Source organism: Desmodus rotundus, chromosome 8 (assembly GCF_022682495.2).
Source record: "Desmodus rotundus isolate HL8 chromosome 8, HLdesRot8A.1, whole genome shotgun sequence".
In the NCBI taxonomy this organism is placed as follows: Eukaryota; Metazoa; Chordata; class Mammalia; order Chiroptera; family Phyllostomidae; genus Desmodus; species Desmodus rotundus.
In genome coordinates this window covers 52,914,809-52,928,803 of record NC_071394.1, presented here as the reverse complement: position 1 = coordinate 52,928,803, position 13,995 = coordinate 52,914,809, and the positions used below count along the sequence as shown (strand labels likewise).

The 13,995-nt window shown below is 38.7% G+C and overlaps 1 protein-coding gene across 5 annotated transcripts in view; it reads right to left on the bottom strand.

Moving 5' to 3' along the window:
• Positions 1–13,995, bottom strand: part of PRKDC (protein kinase, DNA-activated, catalytic subunit) — a 202,964-nt gene that overhangs the window by 186,016 nt on the left and 2,953 nt on the right. For 4 of the 5 annotated variants that reach the window (XM_053929460.1, XM_024578234.4, XM_045186077.2 and 1 more), the window contains 4 exons: positions 11,394–11,468; positions 10,566–10,674; positions 10,065–10,177; positions 9,879–9,978 (listed from right to left, as the gene is read on the bottom strand). In XM_053929460.1, the coding sequence (XP_053785435.1) occupies positions 9,879–9,978; positions 10,065–10,177; positions 10,566–10,674; positions 11,394–11,468 (397 nt within the window). Of the gene's footprint in view, positions 1–9,878; positions 9,980–10,064; positions 10,178–10,565; positions 10,675–11,393; positions 11,469–13,995 lie in introns of those variants that run through there. The other variant, XM_045186079.2, reaches the window with a different exon arrangement.

Sequence of the window (13,995 nt, the reverse complement as noted above, 5' to 3'; positions counted from 1 at the left end):
AACAACTCTATTTCAGACAGCCTGACAACTGTATTAACCCTACTGTCTCTTGTAAATTTAGGAGTAACATCTTCTCTCATTCAATTCACCTAGAGAGCTGCAAGTTATTACTGCTACACAGTTACTACTTCAGTAAAGTGACAAAAAATCTGGAATAATAAAGACATAAGTTTATATTTCAACTCATTGCTTACAAACTCCATTAGATAATCTCTCAGAGCCTCAGTTTTCTCATCTGTAAAAAGGGGCACTATACACCTTCTTTAGAGTTTTATGGAGGATTAAAAAAGGCCAAACACATTGTTCTCCCAATACTTCCAAGCATTTATTCTATACATAGTGTTTGCCAAATAACCATAGCAATTACGATAATGAAAATATGATCTCTGACCTTGGTAAACTTGTTACCTAAAGGGAGGATAAGACAGATAACCAACTATAATCTGAGGCTCTTATCTGGCCTCACTGACATCACAATTACTACTAACTCTCTCCCGCCCGTAGTCACTGCAGCTATCCAGAAGTCATACTTTATGCATCACCGAGTTCTCTGCTCTTGTAACAGTGAATTGCAAATAGCAAAGATTCAAGAATTGTTTGCTTTGATTGCCAGGATTGATATATTTGAAAACTCTCTCCAGATGTGATAGAGGGAAAAGGGGTCAGAGAGAGCTTAACATAACAGACACAAGCATGTTTGGAGGATACTGCCATGAAATAGATATAAAAAAGCTACTTTGACATTCAATACAAGGAAGGATTTCTGGCTGTGAGTATTCAAGATAGGTTTTATAGACAAAGTAGCACCTGAGCCAGGCCTAAAATGATAGGTACTAGTTGGGGAAAAGGTCACTTAATAGAAAGTGACAGTGTAAACACAGGTATGCAGATGCAGACACAAGGCACACTTGTCAGCATATAGTTGGTCTGGAATGAGTGAATTTGTGAACACAGTGAGGCCCAGGGATTCTAGGGCCTGAGCGCTCAGTGGTGGGAATGAATGCCCTCCTAGCCTTCATGCCTTCTCCCAGGCTCTGCCTCCCACTGCCCACTCCCCACTCCCCGGTGTCCACCTTTCCCTTCTCATGAACCACTTCCTCTACAAGCATGCTCAAGTGAAGCTGCCCTTGTTGAGCTGGACACACCCTGCCACTCTGGTCTCTTTGTACTCAGACCCCGCCCAGAGCAAGGCAGTACCACACTCCATCCTCCAGACTTTCTCCTTATATCCTTGGCTTACTCTCTCTGCACTTGCTCTCTAGCTAATCTTGCTCACATTCATAGCTTTATGTATTATCTCCATGCTGAAGACTTTCATATCTGTATCTTCAAGTCTAATTTCTCCAGCCAAGGTCCAGTCTTACATATACAACTTAAGCTTGGATGTTCCTTAGGTTCCAGGTTTCTGCCTGGAATCTGGTCCTCTCCCACCCCACCCACCTTAAAAATCAGTGCTTGGACTTCAGCTGCTCACTCCCATAGTCAAGAGCAAAGTCTCTCAATCCTACACTAATATATCTCTCACACACAATAGCAGTCAAGCAGACCATTACAAAATATCAATTGGCCCATACACATTCCTTATTTTTAAAAGCCATGGCTTTCTATTCCATTTGGAATAAAATCACAACTCAGAAGCTCATCACACCCTGGCTCCACATCCTGTCCAATGTCACCCCAGGCCTTCTCTGTGTGCTGCTAAGCTCCAGACACTCTAGCTCCCTTGAGCCTCTCTGACCACCACATGCTGGCCAGGCTTGAGGCCTGGTTACTTGCTGGTCACTCTGCCTGGAGTACTCTTCCCAGCTCTTCCCCAGCCAGCTCCTTGCCATCTTGCAGGCCTTAGATTCTTGTTACCTCCTCAGAAAGAACTGGCCACGTGCATCCTCTATCTCTCCATACTCCAATATTCCTATTCACTGCACCCAACTTGTTTGTGTAACTGAACCCTGAAATCTCTAATAGTTTGTTCATCTGTTTATTGTCTGTCTCCTCCATTAGGCTGAGCTCATGACTGCAGAAACTTGGTGATTCTGATGGAATCTAACACCTAATTCATCACTCTTTACATCAGAGGTGTCCAACCTTTTGGCATCTCTGGGCCACACTGGAAGAAGAGGAGTTGTCTTGAGCCCCACATTAAATACATTGTGATGCGTAATCACACACACAAAGAAAATCACATAAAGTTTTAAATAAATTTACAATTTTCTGTTGGGCCACATTCATAGCCATCCTGGGCCGCATGTGGCCTGGGCGTCACAGATTAGATACTCCTGCTTTAAACAGAAGGCACCCAGGAAATACATACTACACGAATGAATGTTTTAGTATTAGTATTTAGTGCTTGAAGCCACATAATCATGGCATAATAGAAAAACTATAAATATTAGCCACAGACCAATGCTTAAATCCCAGTCTTGCCACTTATTAATTATATTAGTTTCCTACTGCTGCTGTGACATAATTATCACAAATTTAGTGTCCTGAAATAATACAAACTCATTACCATACAGTTTTGGAGGTGAGAAACCTGAAACGGGTCTCACTGAACCAGAATAAGATGTCAGCAGAGCTCTATTCCTTTCTAGGGGCTAGAGCAGCTGTCTTTTCCAGCTTTTGGAGGCCACTTACATTCCTGGATCCTTCCATCTTCAAAACAGGCAACGGCTGACTGAGTCTTTCTCACACTGCATCATTGTGACATTGACTTTTCTGCCTCCCTCTTCCATACTTAAGGACACTTGTGATCACATTAAAACCACATGGATAATCTCCTTATTTCAAGGTCAACTGATTAGCAACCTTAATTCCATCTGCAACCTTGCTTCCCATTTACCAAGTGGCCTAATATATTCACAGGTTCTGGGGATCAGAATGAGGACTTCGGGAGCCATTGTTCTTCCTGCCACGCTAATTGTGTTACTTTAGTTAACTTGTCTTGGTTCTAGTTGCCTAATACATAAATCAGAGATATTACTACCTATCTTAAGACAGTTATTTCACCAAATGTCAATTAATATGCCAAGTAAACACAGATAAATGATCAACATTACCTGACAGCAGTTTCTAGTGACAGGAATAAACATACAATCTGGTAAATTAAAAATGTTACAGTAAGTTCTGTAACAGAGGGAAATATCGAAGCCATAAAAAGTCACTCACCTCAGGGGGATCATAAAGGCTTTATAAAATGGGTGAAATTTGAGCAAGACTTGATGAAGTGAGAAGCTGGCAAGAGGATATGCGAGACATGAGAGGAAAAGGAAGGGAAATCACGTAGAACTAGTCCAATATTCTTGGCAAGAAGCAATAAAGGAGTGAGTAGAAATATTAGGTCAAAAAATATGAAATTTCTATTTTTACAAGTCAAAAGTAATTGGATATAGGCAGTTTCAACCTAATATTGCAAACACACACTGGAGGTAGAAAAATCTGGCAATTACTTGAACAAAAATGATAAAGGGCACACAAGAGATGATGTTTTTTTTAAAGAACTTTTTAGGTTTAAAAGTTTTACTTGATTTTTAAAAAGAAATGAATTTTGATTCTAGTTCAGATGGTGGGGTAGGCAAACGCTGTGCTCACCTTCTCCCGTAGCTACATCAAAAACACAACTAAACCACAGAACACCCACCTGAAGACTAGCTGAACAGAAGTCCTATAACTAAGAATACAAAGAAGCCACGTCGAGACTTAGCAGGAAGGGTGGAGACGCTGATTGTGCGCACCCACTAGTCACTAGTGACTAGTGCCAATTAAAAACCAGGAGGGATATCTCAGCTGCAGACGTTCCCTCTAAGGAGCAAGGGATCCAGCCCCACACCAGCTCCCTACCCCAGAACACCAGTACAAGAAAGAGAAGTCCCCATAACTGATGGCTCTGAAAACTAGTGGCTGAGTGAGACATAAAGCAGAGTGTCCCAGGCTTGCGCTTTTTTTTTTTTTTTTTTTTTTTTTTTAAGAGAGAGAGGGAAGAGAGGGAGAAAGGGTGGGAGAAAAGCATTGATATGTGGGACAAACATCAATTGGTTGCCTCTTGTATGCCCAACTGGGGACCTGGCCCCCAACTCAGGCATGTGCCCTGATCAGGAATCAAACCAGAGACCTTTCAGTTTGCAGGACGACAGTAAACCCACTGAGCCACACCAGTCAGGGTGGCATTACTCTTAAAGGGCCTATTACTTTTAAAGGGCCCATGCATGGACTTAATTACTGATAGACTCACTCATTCTAAGCTCCGGGGCTAGAGCAGCAGCTTGAAAAGCATGATGGACAAATGGGGAGGAAATAAATTGTGGCTGCAGAGTGAGGGCTGGAGGGGCAGCTATTTCCCAGGTAGAAGTGCTGGCAGAAGCCATTATTCCTTTCCTGAGCCCTCCCATACCTAAGTCTCCATCAACTTGGCTAACACTGTTCACCCCACCTTGATGATTCAGAGACCTGACCCACCCAACTTACAGGCCCACTGAAGCCATTCCCAGTTGTTTTCACATATTTCTTGGCTCATACTGTGGATTTTCCTAAAATCTCTCAAAGGTTGACAAGCCCCAAACAAGCAACATCTAGCCTCAGCATGCCATGTTCCTCTTGCTAAGCAGCCCCAAACCTGAAACTAGGGGCAATGGCCTCAATTCACTGCTTAACTTCATCCAGGCCCTTCCAAGAGTAGAAGTGGCAACCATCTGCAGATCACTTTGTAGCTCACACCAGGTGGCCCCAGGCAGAGCAAAGGCAGAGGCTGACCTTGGCCTGCACCAGAGCCCCTTTTCAGAGCCCCTTTTCATAAGAGGCCCAGAACAACACATCCAGTGATCACTTCAGACCACACCAGAATACCACACAACTACCTTTACAAACAACAAACCCAAAGGGCAGACTTGGCAGATACCAGAGCCCCTTCAGGCACCAGAGCCTTGCTAAAGCAAATCTTGGTCTTTGGAGTCAGCCCCTGTACAACAGCTCCTCCAGGGTAGTCATGGCCAGTCCTCAGCCAATCAGCTTGAAGGTTAATCCCTCCCATTTAGGTCCCACAGAAACCAAGGCTCAACTGCAACAGGAGGGTCACACAAGCCACACAAGGGACACATGTGAAGCACTCAGATCAAGCAACTAAGGAGACTGGGCCGCCCAAAACACCTACTAAATAAAGCCAATCTACTAAGACTAGGAGATACAGCAGATCTATGCAGGATGGCAGTCAAATTGAGGAGACAAAGAAACATGTCCTAAATGAAAGATCAGAACAAAACTCCAAAATATGAACTAAATAAATAGAGACAAGCAATTTACTACAAGCAGAGTTCTAACTTTTTATAAGTATGTGTAATGAACTTAATGAGAACTTTAACAGATTAAAAAATGTGTAAGTAAATACAAAACATAAATAAAATTAAAAAATTAAGAATACATTAGATGAAATCAATAGTAGACTGGATGGTATAGACTCTATACTAGAGGATGGAATCAGAGATTTGGAAGACAAGGTGGCTGAAAACTCCCATGTACAGCAAAAGGGAAAAAAATCTTTAAAAAATGAAGGTGGTTTAAGGGTCCTCTGGGAAAACATCAAGCATTACAACACTGGAATCACAGGGATACCAGAAGAAGAGAAACGGCAAAGAATTAAAAACTCATTTGAAGAAAAAATAACAGAAAACTTCCCTAACCAGGTGACCTACAAGCCTAGGAAGCACGGAGTGCTTCCACACAAGATGAATCCACAGAGGCCCGCATGTAGACACATTGTAATTAAAATGCTACAAGTTAAAGACAAAAAAGAATCTTAAAATCAGCAAAGGACAGTTACCTACCTACAAGGGAGCTCCCATAAGACTGTCAACTGACTTCTCAACAAAAACTTTGCAGGCCAGAGGGGACTGGCACAATATATTCAAAGTGATGAAAAGCACAGATATACAACCAAGTTTGTGGTACACAGAGCAAAGCTACCATTTAGAATCGAAGGACAGATAAACAGCTTCTCAAGAAAAAGCTAAAGGAGTTCACCACCACCAAATCAGTAGTATAAGAAATGTTAAAGGGACATCTTTAAGAAGAAGGGGGGAAAAAGATAAAAAATATGAAGAATAAAATAGCAGCAACTACACACCTATCACTAAATCCTTTAATATACATGGATTAAATGCTCCTATCAAAAGACAGAGGGTGGCTGGATGGATGAGAAAAAACAAGATCCATATATATGCTGCCTCCAAGAAATTCACTTCCACATCAAAAAACACACACAGACTGAAAGTAAAGGGATGAAAATAGATATGTCATACAGATAGAAACAAAAAAGCTATGGTAAGCAATACTTATATCAGACAAAATAGACTTTAAAACAGGGGTGTCAAACTCATTTTCACTGGGGGGCCACACCAGCCTTGCGGTTGCCTTCAAAGGCTGAATGTAATTTTAGGACTGTATAAATGTAACTACTCCTTAACTAGGGGCAAGGAGCTTGGCGCTGCTGCCGAGGAGAAACAAGGTGCGAGCAGATAAAACAAGGTGGAGGGCCAGATTCTTGTGTTTGCCACCTGTGCTTTAAAGCAAAGGCTATAACAAGAGACAAAGAAGGGCCCAACAATTTCACTTCTAGGTATTTATCTAAAGAAACGCAGAACACTAATTTGAACAGACATATGCATTACTATTTTCACTGTAGCATTATTTACAATAGCCAAGATATGGAAGTAACCTAAGTGTCCATAGACAAATGCGTAAAAAAGAGACATACACACAATGGAATTATTACTCAGCCATAAAAAATGAAATCTTGCTTCTGCAACAACATGGATGGAGCTAGAGGGTATTATGCTAAGTGAAATAAGTCAGACAGAGCAAGTTAAGTGGAGTATGATTTCACTTGTACGAGGAATTAGAAAAACAAAATAAACAACAGAAACTCATAGATACAGAGAACATTTTGATGACTGCCAGATGGGAAGGGGAGTTTAGGGGAATAGGTCTAAAGGGAAAGGGATTAAGATGTGCAAATTGCTGTGAACAAAACTAGTCACAGGGATGTAAAGTACAGCGCAGGGAATATAGTCAATATTGTAATAACTATGTGTGGTGTCAGATGGGTACTAGACTCATTGAGGTGATCACTTTCTAAGTTATATAAATGTCTAATCATTACATTGTACACCTGAAACCACTATAATATTGTACGTCAACTATGACTGAATAACAAAAAACTATTTAAAAAAGAAATTTATTTCATAACGCTTATAATACTATCATAGTTAGATTATCCTCTAACCCTTTTTGAGACACTTTAGTAGAACACAGTTAATATATAGGAAGAAAGGTATAGTAAACAGAATTTTATATTGGTAACCAAGGATCTGCACCTAAGAATTAAAAAATGCTGATGAAAAAAAAATCAAAGTAGATCTGAACAAATGGAGGGATATATTGTGTGCAGGGATTAAAATAACCTTAGCACAGTAGAGAGGTCAATTATCTCCAAATTAATGTACAAGATTAATGCAGTAACTATAAAAACCCAAGCGTTTTTTTTGTAGATACAAACTTACTTGAAAATTGACATAAAACAACAAAGGCCTGAAAATGCTAAAATGACTCTGAAAAAGAGTAAAATGGGAGGACTCAGTCTGTACTGGACATTAAGGCTTACTGTACATATAGTTATCATAAGACGGTGTGGGGCTGGCAGGGGCACAGACACATAATGGACCAAGCGGACAAAACGGAAATCAGAGACAGCCCCTCACAATGGCACAAAAATAATTTAACAGTGATTTGGCAATGATTTCATGGATGATGCCTAACATACAGGCAACAAAAGAAAAAAAATAGATAAAGTGGACTTCAAACTAAAGAATTTTTGTGCATAAAAAGGACACAATCAAGAGTGAAAAGGTAACCAACCTATAGAATGGGATGGCAATTTTCAACCTTTTTCACCTCACAGCACATATAAACTAATTACTAAAACTCTGCGGCACACCACAAAAGATATTATATTTTTTGCCAACCTGACAAAAAAAATAGGTATAATTTTGATTCACTCACACTGGACAGCTATTGTAATGTTGGCTATTGCCACTGTTTTTTATGGGTTGGCCAAAAAAGTCCATTTAGTTTCTTCTGTAAAATAAAAGACATGTAGTAACTTTATTGTTTGGATATTTTATGGTGGCTATCTCCCGCATGGTATAACATTTATTGTTCTCAATTAATGTCTCAATTTGATCGCTATCAACTCCTACAGGTCTACCCAACCATGCAGCATTGTCCAGAGAGAAATCTCCAGCACGAAACTTCACAAACCACTTTTGAAATGTTCGATCAGTCACGGCACCTCCTCCATACACTGCACAAATCTTTTTTTTGCCTTTCAGTTGCATTTTTACCTTTCTTGAAATAATAAAGCATAATATGCCGAAAATGTTGCCTATTTTCTTCCATCTTCAATATTAAAATGGCTACACAAAAATTTATCAATTTTGATGTTTTTTTAAATGCACGCTGTCACAACTGTCAGCTGTCACAATTCAATCTAACAAAATTTTTTCAAATGAAGTTAAAGACAACTAAGCGCTACTAGGGCCATCTTATGGGGAAAAAATGAAAAAACTTTTTTGGCCAACCCATTTTAGACAATCTACTGGAAAAGAGGTCAGTGCCCCTTACTAAACAGTTAGGTACTGCATGTTTTAAAAATTCTTGCAGTATACCGGTCTGCCATGGAACAATGGTTGAACATCACTGGAATGGGAGAAAATAACTGCAAATCATGTATATGATAAGGAACTGATATCCAGAATATAAACTCCTACAACTCAACAATGAAAGTCAAACAATCCAGTTGAAAAATAGGCAAAGCACTTGAACAGATATTCCTCCAAAGAAAATAAACAAATAGCCATTAAGCAATTGAAAAGACACTCAAAATTAATTATAAGGGAAATGCAAATTAAAACCAAGGTAAGACTCCACTTCACACCTGCTGGTGTGGATATTATCAAAAAGCAGTAAATAACAAGCATTGGTGAGGATGTGGAGAAATCGGAACCCCTGTGCATTGCCAGCGGGTATGTAAAATAGGGCAGCTGCTGTGGAAAACAGTACGACAACTCCTCAAAAAATTAAATACAGAATGACCATAAGATCCAGCAGTACATACATAAACTTGCTGGTATGTACCCCCAAAAATGAAAACAGGACTCCAACAGAAACTGCACACCTATTTTCCAGCAGCACTATTAACAAGTGTCCTCTGATGTATGAATGGATAAGCAAAATGTAGTATATACATTTATAAAATTGAATATTATTCAGTATTAAAGAGGAAATTCTGACATACAATCTGGATGAACCTTGAAGACATTGTGCTAAGTGAAATAAGTCAGCCACAAAAAGTTACATATTCTGAGTCCATTTATATAACCTTGAAATAACAAAACTCAAGATGGAGATAGATGGATTGTGGCTGCAGTAGCGGGGAGGAGAAAGAGAGGCGAACGTGACTACAAAAGGTTAGCAGGAAGGAAACTTGTGGTGATGGATTGTTTAACATCTTGACTGTGGGGGTACACACACAAATCTACACAGGATAAAACTGCACAGAAATAAATACAGACACACAAATGTGTGCATATAAAACTAGTGAAATCTGAATAGAGTCTGTAGGTTTTATCAATGGCAATATCCTGGTTGTGCTATGAATGTACTATATCACTAGCTGAAACTGGTTGAAGAACATATGGAATTTCTTTGTATAATTTTTCACAACTGCATGTGAATCGGAAATTGGTTTCATTGTTCAAAAAATAAATGGGCAATTTATGTTAGACCTATAATTTTTGAATAAACAAAGATGATCAAGTGAAGTCATGCAATACCTTCTTCCATGGATTTAGTGAAGTTACACATAAGTGATGACAGTCCCTTCAGACAACCTGCCACAACAGGTAGTTTGGGCTCTCTTACTGTTGATGTCATCTAAAAGGAAAGTTTTAAGAAGTTACCATTAAAAGACAAAAATACAACCAAAAGTATGGAAGCAGAATATTATAAAGTTTACGTACCTGGGTCTTAAGCTCACCCAGAAAAGCCCGGAACAGTTTTTCGGAATTATTTATCATATCACTAGGATGAACTTCCCCTAATACTCCTAGGAGCTCATATATTTTTTCTAAAACTGAAAAATAAATTTTAAATAAATAAAGGTCTAAAATAACATTTAAATAAATTGGATAAACAAAAATGTATGAAAAAGAAAATAAGAGGATGTTTAGTTTAAAAGTAACAATAAAACATATAAAATATCTACTTTTATGTACTAGAATCTTTCCTGATAAGTTTTATGCAAACCTAGTATTATAAACTAAACAGTTGACACATATTATGAGATTTATATTTAAAGAAATCATGTTGTAAAGATTAAAATTTTTATAAGCAGAAGTCTTCACACATTGTTTTTGACATATATGTAAATACCCTGGTAAAGACAAACCTAAGTTTTACACTTAAAATTTTTAATGTGAACTTGTTAAAATATTTTAAAATAACATTTAAATGCATCTCACCTGTATCTGGTATTTTTGTTTTCAATGCAACTTCTCCATAGAATTTGCTAAATAATTCCCCAACTCTAAATTCATCCATGAGTGTAGAACTTCTCAAAGTCTGAAGTAACTAAAAGAATACAAATAGGCATCAACTACCTAAGTAAGTCCACATATAGCAAAGTTCCAGAATTATGTGTCTCTAGGGGATTTATGTTTGGTCTCTCAGGACTTGTATTAGCCAGATTATTTGGGAGGTAGAGAATAAGGCAGGTGGTGGAAAAGCACAGGAGAGTTTCAAAGGGGAAGAGGGTATAAACTTAATTTTACTTTCTCAAGAAACCAGCATCATGACTAGAACCCTTCTCTTTGAGGCATTCAAGAACAGACCCAAACGAATTCTGAAATAGAGATATAAAAAGAAAGATCCATCTAAGAGAGAGATAAAAGTGAGAGTGAGTCCCAGTGGTCACTTAAATACAACATACAGATCCATTCTCATGGGAAGGTTTTAGGAAAAAACTGAGAGATGTCATGAGGTGAATTCTGACAATTCTTAGTAATTTTAAGAGTAGGGATAATGAAAGTAGTGGAGGAGCAGTAAATTTCTTATTTTTCCCCTTCATTCCCCTCAAAAACCCAAATATTTCCTTTGCTACCCAGTAGAGATTGAGAACAGAATACCAAGGTATTGTTAAGTGATGAATGAAAAACATGCACCTTACCTTATCCACACATCAGTGTGCTTTGGGGCTGTTCTCCAGTATCTCCCACCCAAAACTCCAATTTTCAGTTTTTTTAAGTTACACATTCAATATAAAATACATGTACTTACACATATAAAATTACCTTAATAAGAAGGTCTAGGGCTGGAATTTTACATTTAGCAGCTTTATCTTTTGTATAAACACTGGTACAAGTATTCTAGGTTTTAAAAGGAAACATATCAAAAAATCAGTAAGACTTAAAACTATATCTCCAAGGGGAGCAATATCAGTTTGTAACACAATTTAATATTTAGCTGTTAAAATAATAGTAAAATATATAAATATACAGATTAAAAATTACTGAAAACACATTAATGCAATATGCAACGGTAATAATATCAATAACAAAGAAAAACCACAAAGTAAATGGAAACCTCAGCAGGATAAAAAAAGAGAAGAAGAAAAGTAAAAGTTACTCCTCCTTATATACTTCCCACAGCACTTGTTGCCATAGATCAAGAAAGAAAGAACAAAGAACAAAAAAGATAACTAAAGCAATTCAGAGAAGAATGTCTGGGACTCTATAGGAAACAGAGTGTAATAAAAGAAGCAGGAGCTTTGGATGGAGGCAACCTGGCTCCAAGACTGGGGTGGGTTTCTTAACTTCTAAACCTCATTTGTAAAACAAGAGATGAAGAACACCTAAGAGAGATTTGGTAAAAATTAAATGACAAACTGTATATTAAAGAACTTTGTAAACTATGAAGTATACTACAAATGTTACTCTTACCCTTGAGACAATATTTTTAAACATTAAGATTCCAATCAAGAAAGATTAGAAGTCAAAGAGAATAAAATCAAAACCTATTTTAAAAGACTAATTATCATTAAAAACATCTTAAAGCTACTTATAATTTATAAAGTAACTTTCTATAAATTCCTCAAACTGAATGCATGCTTCTTCATCAAAATTTAGGCATCAAACACTGGAAGCAAATTTAGGACCAATAAAAACAATTTACCTCAAGATGTGCACTTGTTAAAAGTATAAATAAGTCTAAGAAAGAACAACTTAATTTATGATTACCAGTTCCATAGTAAGCTATGAGGAAACCTTGGAGAAGGCAGGTTGAAAGAAAATGGGAGGCACAAGACAGGCAGTTTTCAGAATGTTGTCAAAAAGAACACAGGAACTATAGGAAATATGAGTTTTACTCTTAGACAGAATTTTTTTTTAAATGTATTTATTGATTATGCTATTACAGTTGTCCCATTCCCCCCCCCCAACTCCACTCCATCCTGCCCACCCCCTCCCTCCCACATTCCCCCCCTATAGGTCATGTCCATGGGTCATGTATGTAAGTTCTTTGGCTTCTATATTTCCTGTACTATTCTTACCCTCCCCCTGTCTATTTTCTACCTACCATTTATGCTACTTATTCTCTGTACCTTTCCCCCCTCTCCCCCTCCCACTCCTCTATCGACAACCCTTCATGTGATCTCCATTTCTGTGGTTCTGTTTCTGTTCTAGTTGTTTGCTTAGTTTTCTTTTGTTTTGGTTTTAGGTGTGGTCGTTAATAACTGAGTTTGCTGTCATTTTTACTGTTCCTATTTTTGATCTTCTTTTTCTTAGGTAACTCCCTTTAACATTTCATATAATAAGGGCTTGGTGATGATGAACTTCTTTAACTTGACCTTATCTGAGAAGCACTTTATCTTCCCTTCCATTCTAAATGATAGCTTTGCTGGATACAGTAATCTTGGATGTAGGTCCTTGCGTTTAATCTTGGGTAATGTAATTATGATGTGCCTTGGTGTGTTCCTCCTTGGGTCTAGCTTCTTTGGGACTCTCTGAGCTTCCTGGACTTCCTGGAAGTCTGTTTCCTTTGCCAGATTAGGGAAGTTCTCCTTCATTATTTGTTCAAATAAGTTTTCAAGTTTTTGTTCTTCCTCTTCTCCTGGCACCCCTATAATTCGGATGTTGGAACGTTTCAAGATGTCCTGGAGGTTCCTAAGCCTCTCCTCATTTTTCCAAGTTCTTGTTTCTTCATTCTTTTCTAGTTGGATGTTTGTTTCTTCCTTCTGGTCCTCACCATTGATTTGAGTCCCAGTTTCCTTCACATCACTATTGGTTCCCTGTACATTTTCCTTTGTTTCTCTTAGCATAGGCTTCATTTTTTCATCTACTTTTCGAACAGATTCAACCAATTCTGTGAGCATATTGATAACCAGTGCTTTGAATTGTGCATCCGATAGGTTAGCTATCTCTTCCTCGCTTAGTTGTATTTTTTCTGGAGCTTTGAAGTGTTCTGTCATTTGGGCCATTTTTTTTTTCTTTTTTTTTTTTTTGTCTTGGCGCGTCTGTTACTTTAAGGGGCGGAGCCTTAGGTGTTCACCGAGGCGGGGTAATGCTGGTTGCTGTGCTGTGACGCTGTACGTGGGGGAGGGGCCCAGAGGGAGCAATGGCGCCTGCTTCAGTCTCCTCCAGATTTTAATCTTTCACTCCGCTACCCACAATCAAACTGGGCCCCTCTGGTGCTGGTTCCTGAGTGGGTGGGCTTGTGCACACTCTAGGCCCCTGTGGGTCTCTCCAATGACCTCTGAGGCTGGGAGTCTCTCCTGCTGCCACCCCAACCCCCACGGGCGTTTTCAATCAAAGGTTTGAGGCTTTATTTCCTCGAGCTGTAGCCTTGGGTTGCGCGGTCTGCTTTGTTCCCCACCGTTCGTCCGGTTTATCTATGTTC